Source organism: Cuculus canorus, chromosome 11, assembly GCF_017976375.1.
Source record: "Cuculus canorus isolate bCucCan1 chromosome 11, bCucCan1.pri, whole genome shotgun sequence".
In the NCBI taxonomy this organism is placed as follows: Eukaryota; Metazoa; Chordata; class Aves; order Cuculiformes; family Cuculidae; genus Cuculus; species Cuculus canorus.
In genome coordinates, this window is record NC_071411.1 from 9402141 (window position 1) to 9415785 (window position 13645).

A 13645-nucleotide genomic window follows, 5' to 3' on the forward strand; every position below is an offset into this window, starting at 1 on the left:
GATGGCTTGTGTCTGGTCATGGGCAACTGTCAGAGCCTCCAAAAGTCTCTGTAAATGCCCCTCCCAAACCAAATGACGGCTGAGTGAGGGTCAATTCTGTCAAGGCGAAGCATAACCTATTGCTTCTAGGATAATCATATCTCTTCGGGCTCTTCCAGAATGAAAGCTTTGTTCAGGGACAGGTGTAGAGGGAGAGGAACACAGTTTTCCCCTTAGCAGCACACCAGTACTTGAGAATCAGAAAACAAAACAGTGAGTGGAATGACAGTGAAGGGCAAATGAAATTGCTGTTGCTCTATTTTCTGAGGGACAATAGCTTCCTTTGATTTCCCTGTATACTGTATCACTTTTAGGTCTACCCTGCAGGGCGCTGAGCTGCCTCTGCTACAAGTGTAAAAGACTGTGGGTTGCTCTCCTTGATGAGAAGAAGCAAATGAAACAATTGCAAGCAACCTTATCTTTTTTCCTGTGAGATGCATGGCACTTTTGTGGTTGTTTAATTTCACACGGTTTTGGAAAGGGAGAAGCCTTTAAATTTCTGACGTTCCCTGTCATATGAAAAATATTTTTCCTTTTAGTTGTATTAGTTAGCTGACAAACCACTAGCATTTATAGAGCATGCACTAGTGTGTTATTGAACCTGGTCAGGTTTCTCAGCTTGCCTTAATTGTGATGCCAGGAAGTGACAATGAAATTGTGACTTGAGTTCACAAGGGAAATGCACGGCATCACCATGCACTTGGATTCAAGGCTGCTAAAACCATTTTTATTGCCGTTTTTGTAAGGTTTTACTCAAGTTACTAGGAAATTATGGTTTTCTAAATGTCTCCATTATTGCATCTCATGCATTTTAATTGTTCTGTTGTGCTGGAGGACCCACACTGTGTAGCTGTCACAGAAGGCGGCACCACATAGAGAACAAGCATGTGTTTCAGAGTGTAGCTGGAGGCACCCCCCTGCCTCTTCAGGTGAACACCAACTAAATGTCTGCACGTGCCTGACAGAGAACATCAGAGCAGATCTGAGTGATTGGTTGGCCTTCCCAAGCTAATTGTCAGCAAGGATCACAGTGCACAGGACCAGACTTCCACAAGCTCCTGGGAACTGTCTTAAAACAGCTCCACCTGAGTACAGGCTGTACTTCCAAGTTGGCCAATGAATTAGTGCATGTGGTTATTCACCCTGCCAAGAAGCAGGCCAGCAAAGTGGGCATCATCTGATCTGCCTCTTATAAATCTGACTGTAGAAAGATTATCCACACTGCAGTCTAGTGGGCTCTAGTTGTGGACTCTAAAAGAGTCTGGAGCAGCAGTAATGTCATCCCTGGATGAAAACCATTTGCTTCTCAAGCCACATCAGGGGGCTGTGCTTGTACGTGGGACCAAGAAAAGATCTCAGAATGAGAAGTGGCACTGAGACACCTTTGAGCATCTTTTGTTCTTGTAGCCTCATTAGGGCAGGCACCACTTTGGACAGACTAAGAGGGTCCTGGGAACCATTCCGTCAAACCCTGCGTGTCCCAGTGGTCCCCAGGACCCATTCTTTAAGGGAGACACCTGATCTGGGCAGCCAGGGATCACCGAGCACCAGGACTCTCTAGCCAGTCTGTAACAGCCTCAGCATCACTGCTGTGGGCTGCGTGCAGCAATAGTCAGAAGATGGCCAGGGAGGACTCAGTTTCCTAGGAGAAACAGTGCAGCATGAAGGATACAATGTATTCAACTGCTGTCTTTTGCCCATGCCAGCCACAGAACAATAGTGATATGAGAATCTTCCAAGGTCTCATGGAGCCCACGCTGCAGATTCTCTGTCAGAGACAAGAGCTTCTAGTTCACTGTAATCAAGAGTGAACGGGATAGATTCCATCTGTCCATGGCTCTTGACTGAGAAAGCACTGGTGTCTTTACAGAGCACTGACAGAGGACTGTTTTTCCTACTCTACTACTCCCGCCTCCTTTTGTTGTCTTCTCACGCAAATCTTCTGGGTGCCAAGGGAACATTAGGCTGCCTTGTCAAAACCTGTCTCTGTAATGACAAAATGCAAAGAAGTTGTCCAGCTCCCGGATGAAGTCATGTATCCCTTGGAGCAAAATCCTCAGGACAACACAGAGTGGCTGCACAACATGGAAACGTTCAGAAGCACTGTCACTTGGGGAGAACTGGCAAACACATGTTGGTCTGGATGCCAAAAACAGTACCATGGATTTCGGAATGAGCTAATCTTGTTAAAACAACTGTTTTGGGCTGGCCTAACAAGAGCTGAACTTGGATTTTAAAAAACACATAAACGCACACGCACACGCTTCTGGGGTTTGTTGGTGTGATTTCTGGTTTTCTCCTCCTCAGTGAAACTTAGTTTAAATAAAGACATGAAACAGCCTAGATAAAAAAATCTCCTCCCTATGTTCAGATGTATGATTTTCATTTGCATTGAGCTGGATTCTACCTGTCACTGTCGTGGATGAATTCCTGTATCAGAATGCAAGCAGCGTGCTTTGTTTTTTCTCACCTGCTTACTCCCAGCCTGCTTGCTGGAGAATCACAAGACTCACAGTTTGCAGCAGAATTTTTTCCGCTGAGGTTTCTTTTTAAGGTTCATTTTTATAAGTAAATATAATTTGAAAAACTAGCTTTGTACGCACATTTCCTGTTATTGTTTCAACAGCCGCGTCTCCTTTGAATCCCTGCTCTCCCGGGGAGTGGATTCACATGAGTGTGGAAAAATTTTTAGGGCCTGCTGGAACCCCTGTTCTGTAAACAATTGAAATCGTAGCCAATAATATATGTTGAGGTATTTTTTACATTATCAGCTTTATTTTAAAGAGCAAACAAAGAGGGACTTTCCTCTCTATTGTGTTACAGGAATTTTCATTACTAAGACCCTATTGGAATGAGACAGGTATAAACATGTAAAACAGAAGGTGGGTTGCAAATTTTTGCCTTTATTCCACTGGGAATACCTCAGACCCTGAGAAGCCGAGCACTTGTCACCAGCAGTCACCTGGGGGGTTTTATTCTTCTGAGTAAAACTAACAGTGAAAATTTCTGGTTAAATAAGCACTTCATTTCCTTCTGTTCTACCCACTGCCATATGATAACAACCTAGAGAACTCAGAGGCAGGCAACGCGGTAAGTTTTCTTAACCTTTGTGATTCTACTTGGTGATATTATAAAAAGCGATGCCCTTCACTTACACTACTGATGGAGATTCATTCTTTTTTTTCCTCCTGCTAAGCTAATTTAGGAGGGTTCCTGGGCCATGTCTCATTCATGTGTCTTTTATATATGTTCATTTAATTAAATCCCTCCCAATTTATCAGAAAGTGACACACGGCTTCTCTGTACTAGGCTCTCAAGGTTATATGATGGCATCTGAACTGCTTACAGAAGAAAAAACGAACTAGGGATTCCAGTTAGGAACCAAAAACTTGTTTCAAATAAAATAAGGATGTTCTCTGTATTTCCTATCTCTGAACCTTCACTCAGTAGACAAATACTTAAAAGTCCAGTATGCAGAACCCCAGACTTTTCCTCTCATCATTGAGCTGGATTCAAACCTGAACTTTGTGATTGTTTTTTACTGCTAAAACCAGATAAATCCATCTTGGACCCACCCAGCTAGCAAGCATTAAAGGAATTAAAGGGGAAATGAGCTCAGCAGTTCAGATTTGACTAGACACCAACTTCAAATTGAGTTCCCTGTGACAGAACTTAGTTTTTGTAGCAGTCTCAGAATTTCCAATTTTGAAAAGAAGAGCAGAAATAGAGACAATGCAATCTTAAAATTCTGCTTTTGAGAAGCTCAGCTCCGTGGTCTGGAATGGACTAAAATCTATACATGCAGGGAGGTTTCACCTATTGCTGATCATGATCCGAGTTTTTGAATTGCCTCAGTAGTTTGAGGAAGATGGTACCTGTGCTGGATCATCAGCTACCCCTCCGTGGCTTGCGCCTCTCACTTCAGCATCAGAATCTTAAAACAAGAGTCTTCAGACAATTCTTTTCTTGTAGGTACTTTTGAAGACCGAGTCTTCTGGCCCATTGATCACTTTTGTCACTAATCTCCTACAGCCTCCAACTGTTATGAAATTTAAGGGAGCCCCAGGAAAATTCTTTCACCACACCTAACCCTCCATCTGGCTGAAGATAAGGACCTGGCAGGGAGAGTCTGGATTTTATGTTTTTTTTATTCTGGACCCAGAGAAGAGAAAAAAACATCTGGGCAGATTGCAGACAAAACTTGCAGTCGAGGCAGAAAGCTAGGTGCTAACTATTAGGTTCATTGTGGGAACATCAAGCCTTTCAAGGGATTCGCTGGGATGATAGCATCAGGAATGTATCTGCCTTCCTACCACTACAGGAACAGCTCTACCTGAGGAAGTAGGGTAGGCATGGGGAAGGACAAACACCTGTGGGACAAACCACATCAGGGGATCCATCGTGGTGTGAAATTTTCTGAAGAAATACACAACGGAGCACAGTTTCTGGGTTCTGTGGAGATGAGTAAGGGGCAGGAACCCATCCACCAATTTAAGAATTCATTTTTCCAACATCTTGCAGAGAACCGTGCAGGTGGTCCTACAACAACACCATAAAACATATTGCCTTCGACTGGGTTCCAAGAGCTATTTCCATCGCATTGTATCATCCAGACTGTGTCACACACATGCTAAAGGTATGCTGATCAAACACAGTAGCAGGCTTAAAAATAACCCCAGTTGTCAATGGAAGGCATTTAGGCCACGATCAATTGCACAATTTGCACCACAGTGATAAGAAGCCAAGTCTTCCTTTACAGGATGCCTTTGGGAGGAGAAAGCAGTGACTGGATAAACAGAATGCTAGGAATATAGTAGCAACATCAGCTATTTTAAGAACTCTGCTATATTTAGAAATGACATATAGCAAAATCTATATTAAGCCACTAGGCAGAGGAATGATTAAAAACGCTCTCTTAAACCTGTTTGTAAACACAGGAGAGAGTCTAGTCTGAAGAACTGAAGGGAATCTCAAAATAATAACAAGAGAAGAATGTGATTAATCTGGATGAATACCTGTAAGAATTATGGTCTATAAAACACACAGGAAATACATTAATACAAATCCTGGAGCAAGTAATAAAGCCATAGCTGGAACATAAAGGCATTTCTTTCATCCAGAACACAGATCTGCCTGCCAGTTAACTGCATGGGAAGTCTAAAATTAAACCAATCTGTATGCAAATACTGTCGAGTTTATTTTAAAACCAGCACTATATTACAAGGAACTGTATACAGCCAGGATACAGGAGATGTGATCTTACCCGGGTGGCAAAATGTGAAACTCTAGTGAGGTGAACAGCATGTAACCAGAGCAAAATGGTGTAAAAGAAAGGGAATCCAGACCAGGTATGGCTGGATTTTATGCCAATGAAAACCCAAAGTACTCTGGCGAGTCATTTAGGAGTTTAGGTCTAATATGACTAACCCTAGCCAGGCTGGAGGGTGCTCATTATTGTTATATGGTGTTGGGGTGGGCTGGGCTGTGAAAGGGGAACTTCAGGCAGAAAGGATTCCTAATGCTGTCCTGGGGGGCAGGCGGCACTGGAGCCAACTTGCTCCACTCTTCTCCCAGGCATCAAAAAGCCGCAGATGAAAAGGGGGGCAGCAACCCAGTGTGGCAGATGTGCCTCACACGAACAGGGAACGCTAAGCCCGGCTTCAAAGGTCTCACAACAAGCAGGGCAGCTACTGTCTAATGGCAGCAGCACATAAAACTGCTTTTGCTGCTCCTTATCCATTTCCACTGGGTGGACTTGATTTCCAGACTCCATTAATTATTCTGTTGTGCAAACCTTTAACCTTCCCATATTAAAACACAGACGCACGCGCACACACACAAAACTGAAACATGTGCTGGAGTTGGGAATGATAGATTTGTGTGACTTGAGGGTGAACTTAATTCAGACGCCTTTCAAGGGACAGCTCTTGATTTATATAACTACACAGATTCCCCAAGAGAGCTGCAATCTAGCTCTTCAAGGAAGGGGCCTGGGAGACAGGAGGTGTGGACTGCTTTTCCTTCTCTCTCACTGATTCAGAGACAGCTTGAAAAAGTCACTTGTTCTTTTAATGCCTCAGTTTACTGTTAGCACCACCATGACATCACTGTGAACTGCTGCATAGTTCATAATAATTACAAAAGAGGCATTAAGAAGTCACTCAGCTCAGAGGCTGAAGCTTGCAAACTGCTGTCAGCCTCTGATTGTGACAGTAGTGCTCTTGTGCTGGGTACCATCCAGCTACAGTGCACCTACCCTGAGGAGCCTGTGAGATAAGACACACGCATAGGAAAATGCACAAAGAGAAGCAGTTTGTCCATGGCAGCGTGGCAGCCCAGTGGCACACACAGGAAAAGAGCTGCTGCTTCCAAGTCTTGACTAGTTACCCTGCTTTGGAAATTCAAAGGGTTACACCCTGAGTGCTGCAGATGAGTGGATTGCACAGTACTAATGCTTCAGTTTTAGCGAACTGTTCTGTGATCTACTTGTGCTGCTGTTAGGCCATACAGTGCCCTTCCAGCCCCAAGGAGGCAAAATCACCCCCAATCTCAGTTTTTAAGCTGGATCAGGAGACCAGTCTGGTTCTGATCAAGGTCCTGCAAACAAGAGGCACAAAAAGGTCATGAAACCTAAAGTTTCTCAGTTTGAACTACGTAAGACTAGTATTTAACTTCAGCTGTGCTCACATTTGTGCTCTGTAAAGAGCTGCAGGCTTTTATGTCTATAAATATAGACATATTATATATGTCTATAAATATAGACATAAATATAGACATATTCTATATGTCTATATTCTATAAACAAAGCTTTTAGGTGATGATGTGCTTCATTATACATTGGGAGACGCTGGAAAAGTTCAAGAAGGAGAAACTCTGAGCAAGTCATAAGTCATGTCTAGGTCTCAAGTTTTCTTCAGTAAACTTGGTACCCATTTGGAGGAGGTGTATAGGCCTTTGTTAGGCAACGGAGAGATGATTGCACAGTATCACCTTTGCTTTGTGAGTTATGCTGATCAGCTGAGCCGTAGCAACTGTACAAGCTGCTAACCTGGTTAACGTGCTTTTGTGTTTGTGACTTTTCTGGCAGCAGCCTGTTTTTCAGAGTGGAGAGAACAGGAAGATATTTCAGTCATAGGCTGCAATTTTATGTTTTATATTGCAAGCATTTTATTAAGCATTTGGTTTTGGGGAGGATGGGGTGATGAGGCTATGAGACAAGAAGACTCAGTGAAGCAGAAAGCCAAGGGTACCCCTATTAGCAGAAAGCTTCTGAAGTGGGAACTGGGGAGGAACCACACTGCCGGGCTGGACACGGGACTGGCTGCAGGGAATAAATATCGCTAAAAAGGTGGCAGCTTGGCGGTGTTATAATAATCACTTGGACTTCGTTTCAGAAACTTGATGCTTGAGGGACCTGCACCCCCTTTATCCCCTGTTCCCAGAAGTCTGTCTCCGGATACTGTCGTCAGTCTCAGAGTTCATTTCCTGGTTAAACAAACAGCAATTAAATAACACAAGACAGGCAACGCCTAGAGACGCTGTCTCCAGCTCGCCCTAGACAGGCCATGTGACACTGGGGACCCTGTGTTTTGTCTCTTGGCTAAGACATATTAATCATAAGAGGAATTACAGAGTGTGACAATCTGTGTATGCGAAGGGAAAGTGGGCCTGGCCTGTTGGGGACATGCACTCTGCTTCTTGGCACTGCAGAGCCACGCTTGTCCACAGAGGACGCGTTGGGCAGCCAGCGTCGGGCCAGGTGACCCAGAAGGAAACCCACCCTTTCGTTTGCTTGGCTCTGCTCTGCCTGCGTAGAGAAAATGGGAGAATAGAAAACTCAGTGCATGGAGTGTGTTCCCACAGCAGTTGGGACAACCAGGAGAGGCACATCAGGATCTTCAAGAGCTGGTCACAAAGTGGAACCAGGCAAAAGGGGCATATTCGCTCCCAGCAGGAAAGTGAAACTAAGGGAAAACTGCAAGATCTTTCTAGTGTACTCTATCAAACTGCAGTGTAGTTCTTTAAAACCATGGGATTCAATGCATGCTCTTTGGCACCCATCAGCCAAAAGGAACTGAGCGCTAGGGGACATACCCTCAGATCCTGGTGCTAAAGGAGAGATGGATTGGACATCTGAGACTGATGAATGGTTCACTCTCTGTATTTCCTTTGGCTCTTGCAATCTTCAGTTGCCTCCCAGTAAAAGTACACAGAAATAAACTAAAGATTAAAAAGCTGTTATTGTGACACTGTTCATTTTCTGTAGGTGATGCCTCATTCATTCAACCCATCATCACCAGGGTTCAAGGATGTTTTCACTCCTATTCACTATTGATAGGATCATAGTCCTCCTTGGGGTTTGTCGCCCCAGGGTGAAAACTCACAGCAGCAAGGGATCTTCCATCTCCTCACAGAAACAGAAGCCTTTCCTTTGCTCATGTGTGCAGTCAATATTGACATCTGCAAGATGCTTTGACCAGCCTTTGGTTCCTCTGAAATAGGCAGTGGTGAATTCACTTGTTGGTGCTTAAATTCCTTGCTTTTGTAATAAATACCTAAAGTTATTAAAACTGGAAGGATCTTAAAAATATAAGTTCTGTTCCATCACATATTCCTCTTTAATTTACAGGTGTCAGGACACAAAATTGCTTAAATTATTTTTCAGATGACCTTGCTCTTGAGTTTTTTACACTCCAGGTATCCACGTGACTGAATATCAGCTTCCAGCACTTCAGGGGGTGTTTCATTCTTTCCTATGCTGTTTGCAGCTTACTGCAAGCAGAATGAACTAGAAACTTTGGGAGGGGAAGAAAATCCTGAAATCTGGAAGCTGACCCCTCTGTATCTACAAAAGTTGACAGATGGTTCACCGCGATAATGGAACGGGACTTAGAGCAACTCGGATACTTCTGTCATATTACACTTCTGAAAGGACCTCAGGATGCCAGAAAATAAAGAAGAAAAGAATAAAAGAGAATAAAAACCTGGTCACTATTTTTGCTGAAGGAATATGCCAGTTCAAAGTGCTCTCTAACACTTCTTGGAATGAAACATCTCTTAATTGTCTCTGTCTTTTGCTGTTGACAGAAAGAAGGCCAGTCCAGAGCTTACCTCATTGCCCAGGAGCTGATGTCTTCAGAAAAATTGTGAGTTTATGGTTTTTAACAGACAGCAACCTGTCTGTTGCTCTCCTGAAACTGAAGCTGTGCAACCCACTCCTCACATTGGTTTGATGGCAATTAATAGAAGTTTGTCTCTTTCCCCAGATATGTGGAGATGCTCCAGCTGTTACGTATGGTAAGTAAATAATTTTCATCACTGAAACCTAATTGCCCTTTTACTTAGCTGCAATTTAGAAGACAGAAAATCATTGAAGGGACTGAAGTGAGTTTGAGGAGGAATGGCTTATGTGAACAATGGCAAAGGAATATGTCTGCCACTAATCTGCTCTTGCTACAGAGCCTCAAACATAGCACTTGTCATTCACAGGGAAAAGTGTTGGCCAGCAGTGCTTGCTGGGGCTCTGAGACTGGTGTCTTCTAAAGCCTTGCTAAAGTGTTTTGCATATGCTCGTTATTTCCTTAATTATGAAAGTTAGAGCACCAAAGCAGGACTTAAAATTTCAAATTAAAATAAGAGGTGAGCCTAAAATAAGACCTTGAATGAATGCATTAGTTTCCCAAGTTAAGCCACTAATAGGTTGTGAAAATGTCAGAATCACCATAACCACGTACTCTTCATTTTTCCTGTCCCAGGTCCCATTGTCCCAGGTTAGAAAGTTCAGAAAGGTCTACATCAATTTTAGGATGGAATCTTGGGTGCACAGTTTTGATTACTGTTTTTTTTCACTATCTTTCTTGCCCCATCACCAAACACGTACACTCTTTTAGGGACTGCCAGAGGCTTTTTTCAGCAGACTCAACAAGCAAGTCGCTCAAACAAGTTTTAATTGTCTCTATGAGTTGGCTTTATAAGTAGTAAGGATGTATGAATGACACCTTGATTAGAGATTGAAGGAGAAGAAAGGAGCAGCCAGTCTGTTTTCGCACGTGACTGCTAGTTTAGGCACTCCTTAGTTTATAAGGGATCAAAAATCTTTATGGAAACAGGATCAGAGGGTGTACCTGGAACAGGATGAACAGTGTACTTGTTGCCCAATGTATTATTCCAGAAATCTAGAGAGGCCATTACCAATTCTACAACATGTAAGTCCCTCAGACTACAGGGGTATTATTGCCTAACTGAGGCTTTTTAACAGTGTCACAGAGCAAAATGTTGCAGTTAACTAATTACTCCTTTTTGCATACTCAAATAGCATTAGGAATAGTCACATCAGTAAAAAGCTGTGCTTTGCTGTGCACTTGCTGCTGACACAGGTCCCCCTGGCAGATTTCACAAGCAACCACCAGTGACCACAGGGTCACCAAACTGCCCTCAAGGTGCAAAACCTCACTCGTGACCAGTTAGGAGCAACGGCTTCCTTGACAGCATGTCACAGCTCAGGAAAACATTTCTCTCTGTTCCCCGTCACCAGCTTTCTCAAGAAAAGTTTCTAAATGCTCATCTTCAAGTCTCAAGTCTCATCTTCTTATATAAACCCACACGTTGGTAAGAAAGTTAAGGAACTAAGCCACACCCAAGCTGCTTTCAGAAAGGAAAAAAGGCTTTTCTTAAGCCTGCAGCAGGAGCAGTTTCCCATCTCGTTTCCAGGCTTGGCTGGAGCTGCTATTCATTCAGCATAACAGACTCTGTTTGGCCTTTTAGACGAGACTTTAATAAATTGATTGATTGCCAAAACGATGACATTTCCATACACCCACTCTGCTATTGAACTGAAAGAGTGGAAACATTGTGTGAGCTCACAAACTTGGTATCAGTTGGTGTGGTAGTAGTGATAATAATCTGAAGGGTTAGCTGTTATTTGCCCTACGCAGAGGTAATGCAGTTCTCCGGAGCAGGGAGTTAAGAACACATTCTGGACTGAGCAGATGGGACTGGCAGGGCCTTGCAGGCCAAGTCTCTGATCTCTTGGTACTCACAATTTAGTTTGCCGACATTGATCAGTCTTTGCGTTTCCTTCGGGATCATTTAATCCGCAAACTTTGTCAGTCTTTTCTCCTATTTTTCTTGCCCAGCCTGCGCATCTCTTTCTTAGTGCTTGCTCATGAACAAAAATGCTGCAGGTTGCTTACTCAGCCTAACATTTCACATATCACCTTTGAGGACCAAGACTCTGGTTTATTTGCTTCCCTTCAGTCAGTCTGTCCCAAATGACTTTAGTAGATGCACACAAATCAAACTTAGTGTGACTCTGACTGCCTCAGGACCCTGGTCTGTATGGGATCAAGCATTTGCTTGATAGCGTACCATGTTTCCATTTATTTTGTCTTTGGCTTTTGTATATAAAATCCCTTTATTGTGCATTAAACCCTTTGAAGCCATTATTACTTACCTCTGAGGCATTTGCTGAATTAAAGTACTGAAAAGGACAGCTCTGCCCTGAAAAACAGCAGCAACACTTCCCTGCCTGTTTCCTGATTTGTATTTTCTTTGTACTAGTGGGCCACAATTCTTAGAAACACCAAGACCTGGATTTATGCTTTGCTAGCATTTGAAGATGGGGATGTGAACACGATATGAATAGATGTAACAGTTGCTGGTTCTCCAGCCTTTGGAGCAGTTTGGGATCCAAGCCTGCACCAGGCATCGCGAGGCTTCTGACTGCCAAATAAATCTTAGTAAATAAAAAAGAACAAAATCATCTGAGTGCTCAAGTCACTAACTCAAAGGTGCCTAAATACAGATTATCGTGAAATCAAGCTCACTGGTTAAACTCTATTTTCAGAATTCTTGTGGGCAGCACGTTCTCAAGAGCAAAAAATAAACATTTGATTTAGGAGCCACTATTACATGTTAGACAAAACAGAACTCCATCTTTCTAATTATTTACATTTCCAGTGAATGATTGACTGAGACTTTTTTACTACTGTGAATTTCTTGGATGTTGTTCAAAGTTCTACTGGACCAATCAAGTCATTACTTTCCTAATTAAATGCTTTAGTGAATGGAACGTGCTTGCTAAATGAAGAGCTAGCTGGCTGTTAGACTCTCTGAAGCTCTTATAAAAGCCTGAAGATGCACTGTCACAAAAGAACAGCCTGACCTCACTTACAGTAGGTTGGATTTTTTTTTCTCATGTGTTTATTCACTGTCATCTTCATCAGCAGTAGGAAAATAACTATGTATCAGCCACGGAGCTTCTGCAGTGGGAATATTGAGCCAAAATACCTTTCAGATAATCTGTATGTCTCTTAAAAGGAGAGAGAAGTCACTCTAGCACATTTGGCATCAGGACAATTCCCTGGTAACAAGCCCCACTGATACAGTATTTGCAATGCATACTCTGCAGCTTGCCAGTTCTGAAACTCATTTGCAGTGTTTTGGATGAATGTGTGTATTTGACTGCTAGTGAGTGTGTCTTGAGGTCAGGGTTCTTGACCTAGATTGTACCCTGCAACAGCAGGATAAGAGACTAATTGTGTCTGCTGTGGTAGTATTTTCTGTTGTTTGTCAGGCATTGTTTCTGCTGAGCTCAGTAATGAGAAATTTGGGAAGATCACTGCTCAGTGCAGATCAAAGGTCACTCTCTCTGCTACAGGAGATGTGCCGAGTTTTAATTCAGGGGTGCCACTTTCACTTTCATCATTAGGAGAGAGGCTGCTGGCTGTAATGAAAACACCTCCAAGAACCACCTATGAGTCAGACTGGGCTGATTTATACTATACTGCATCTCATGCCTGCATTCAGCCTTGATATGGAGACTCTTCTCCCTCTCTGAATGCTTCACACCCTCCTCAGGTGTAATGCCTAGATGTCCAAAAGAGACTTGGATAAGAGCCTTGGATCCCGCAACATATGGTACCTGTCATATCCACCTTCATTTTAGAGTGAAAGTTGTTGTAAAAGCCTACATCATGTTATGTAATCAATGTAGATGTTAGTGTATAAAGATTAGGCTGCAGTAAGCTTTCCTGTTGCCTCCACTGGCCCACTCACAAAGGGACAAATATGCTTATTTCCAATATTATCAAATCATTAAAATATCAGCTGGATTTGGGAAGCAATTACAATTCTAGATATGCATGCAAGATACATATGCTGCATGCAGGCATGATTTCTGCAGCTGAAGTGCCAGTGTCCCCACCAGGGACTGAGGCAGAAAAAACGCCCTGGTTTTCCATATACTCATGTATGTACTTTGTACACCCCCTTTTTAGTTTTTTTCCTCAGTTCTTTTCCCTAATGGAAACTCACACATCTCCCCAGCCAGCATTCTCCTTGGAGACTGTAGAACTCTCCTAGGTGGATTTATTCACCTATTAGTCCTTTCCTGGTCTTTAACACAGGGGAGAGGTCTAAGTGGAGAAGGTGATTCAGCTGCAGGAGCATTAGAGGTCAGACCACTGGATGGTATGAATTTATATAGCTTTTCTCTCTCAGGTGGCTTCAAGAACAGCAGATTATAAACTGCTTCAAAGCATTGCATCATGCTCTTTTTTAATTATGATATCTTTCCTTCATTATCAACATCATGAAGATACTTCAG

General features: G+C 42.9%; 1 protein-coding gene across 3 annotated transcripts in view; it reads left to right on the plus strand.

The window, feature by feature from the left end:
* FGD5 (FYVE, RhoGEF and PH domain containing 5) overlaps positions 1-13645 on the plus strand; it is a 95854-nt gene that overhangs the window by 36919 nt on the left and 45290 nt on the right. For all 3 annotated transcript variants that reach the window (XM_054076280.1, XM_054076282.1, XM_054076281.1), the window contains exons 4-5: positions 9127-9185; positions 9306-9336. In XM_054076280.1, coding sequence (XP_053932255.1) covers positions 9127-9185; positions 9306-9336 — 90 coding nt within the window. The remainder of the gene's footprint in view (positions 1-9126; positions 9186-9305; positions 9337-13645) is intronic.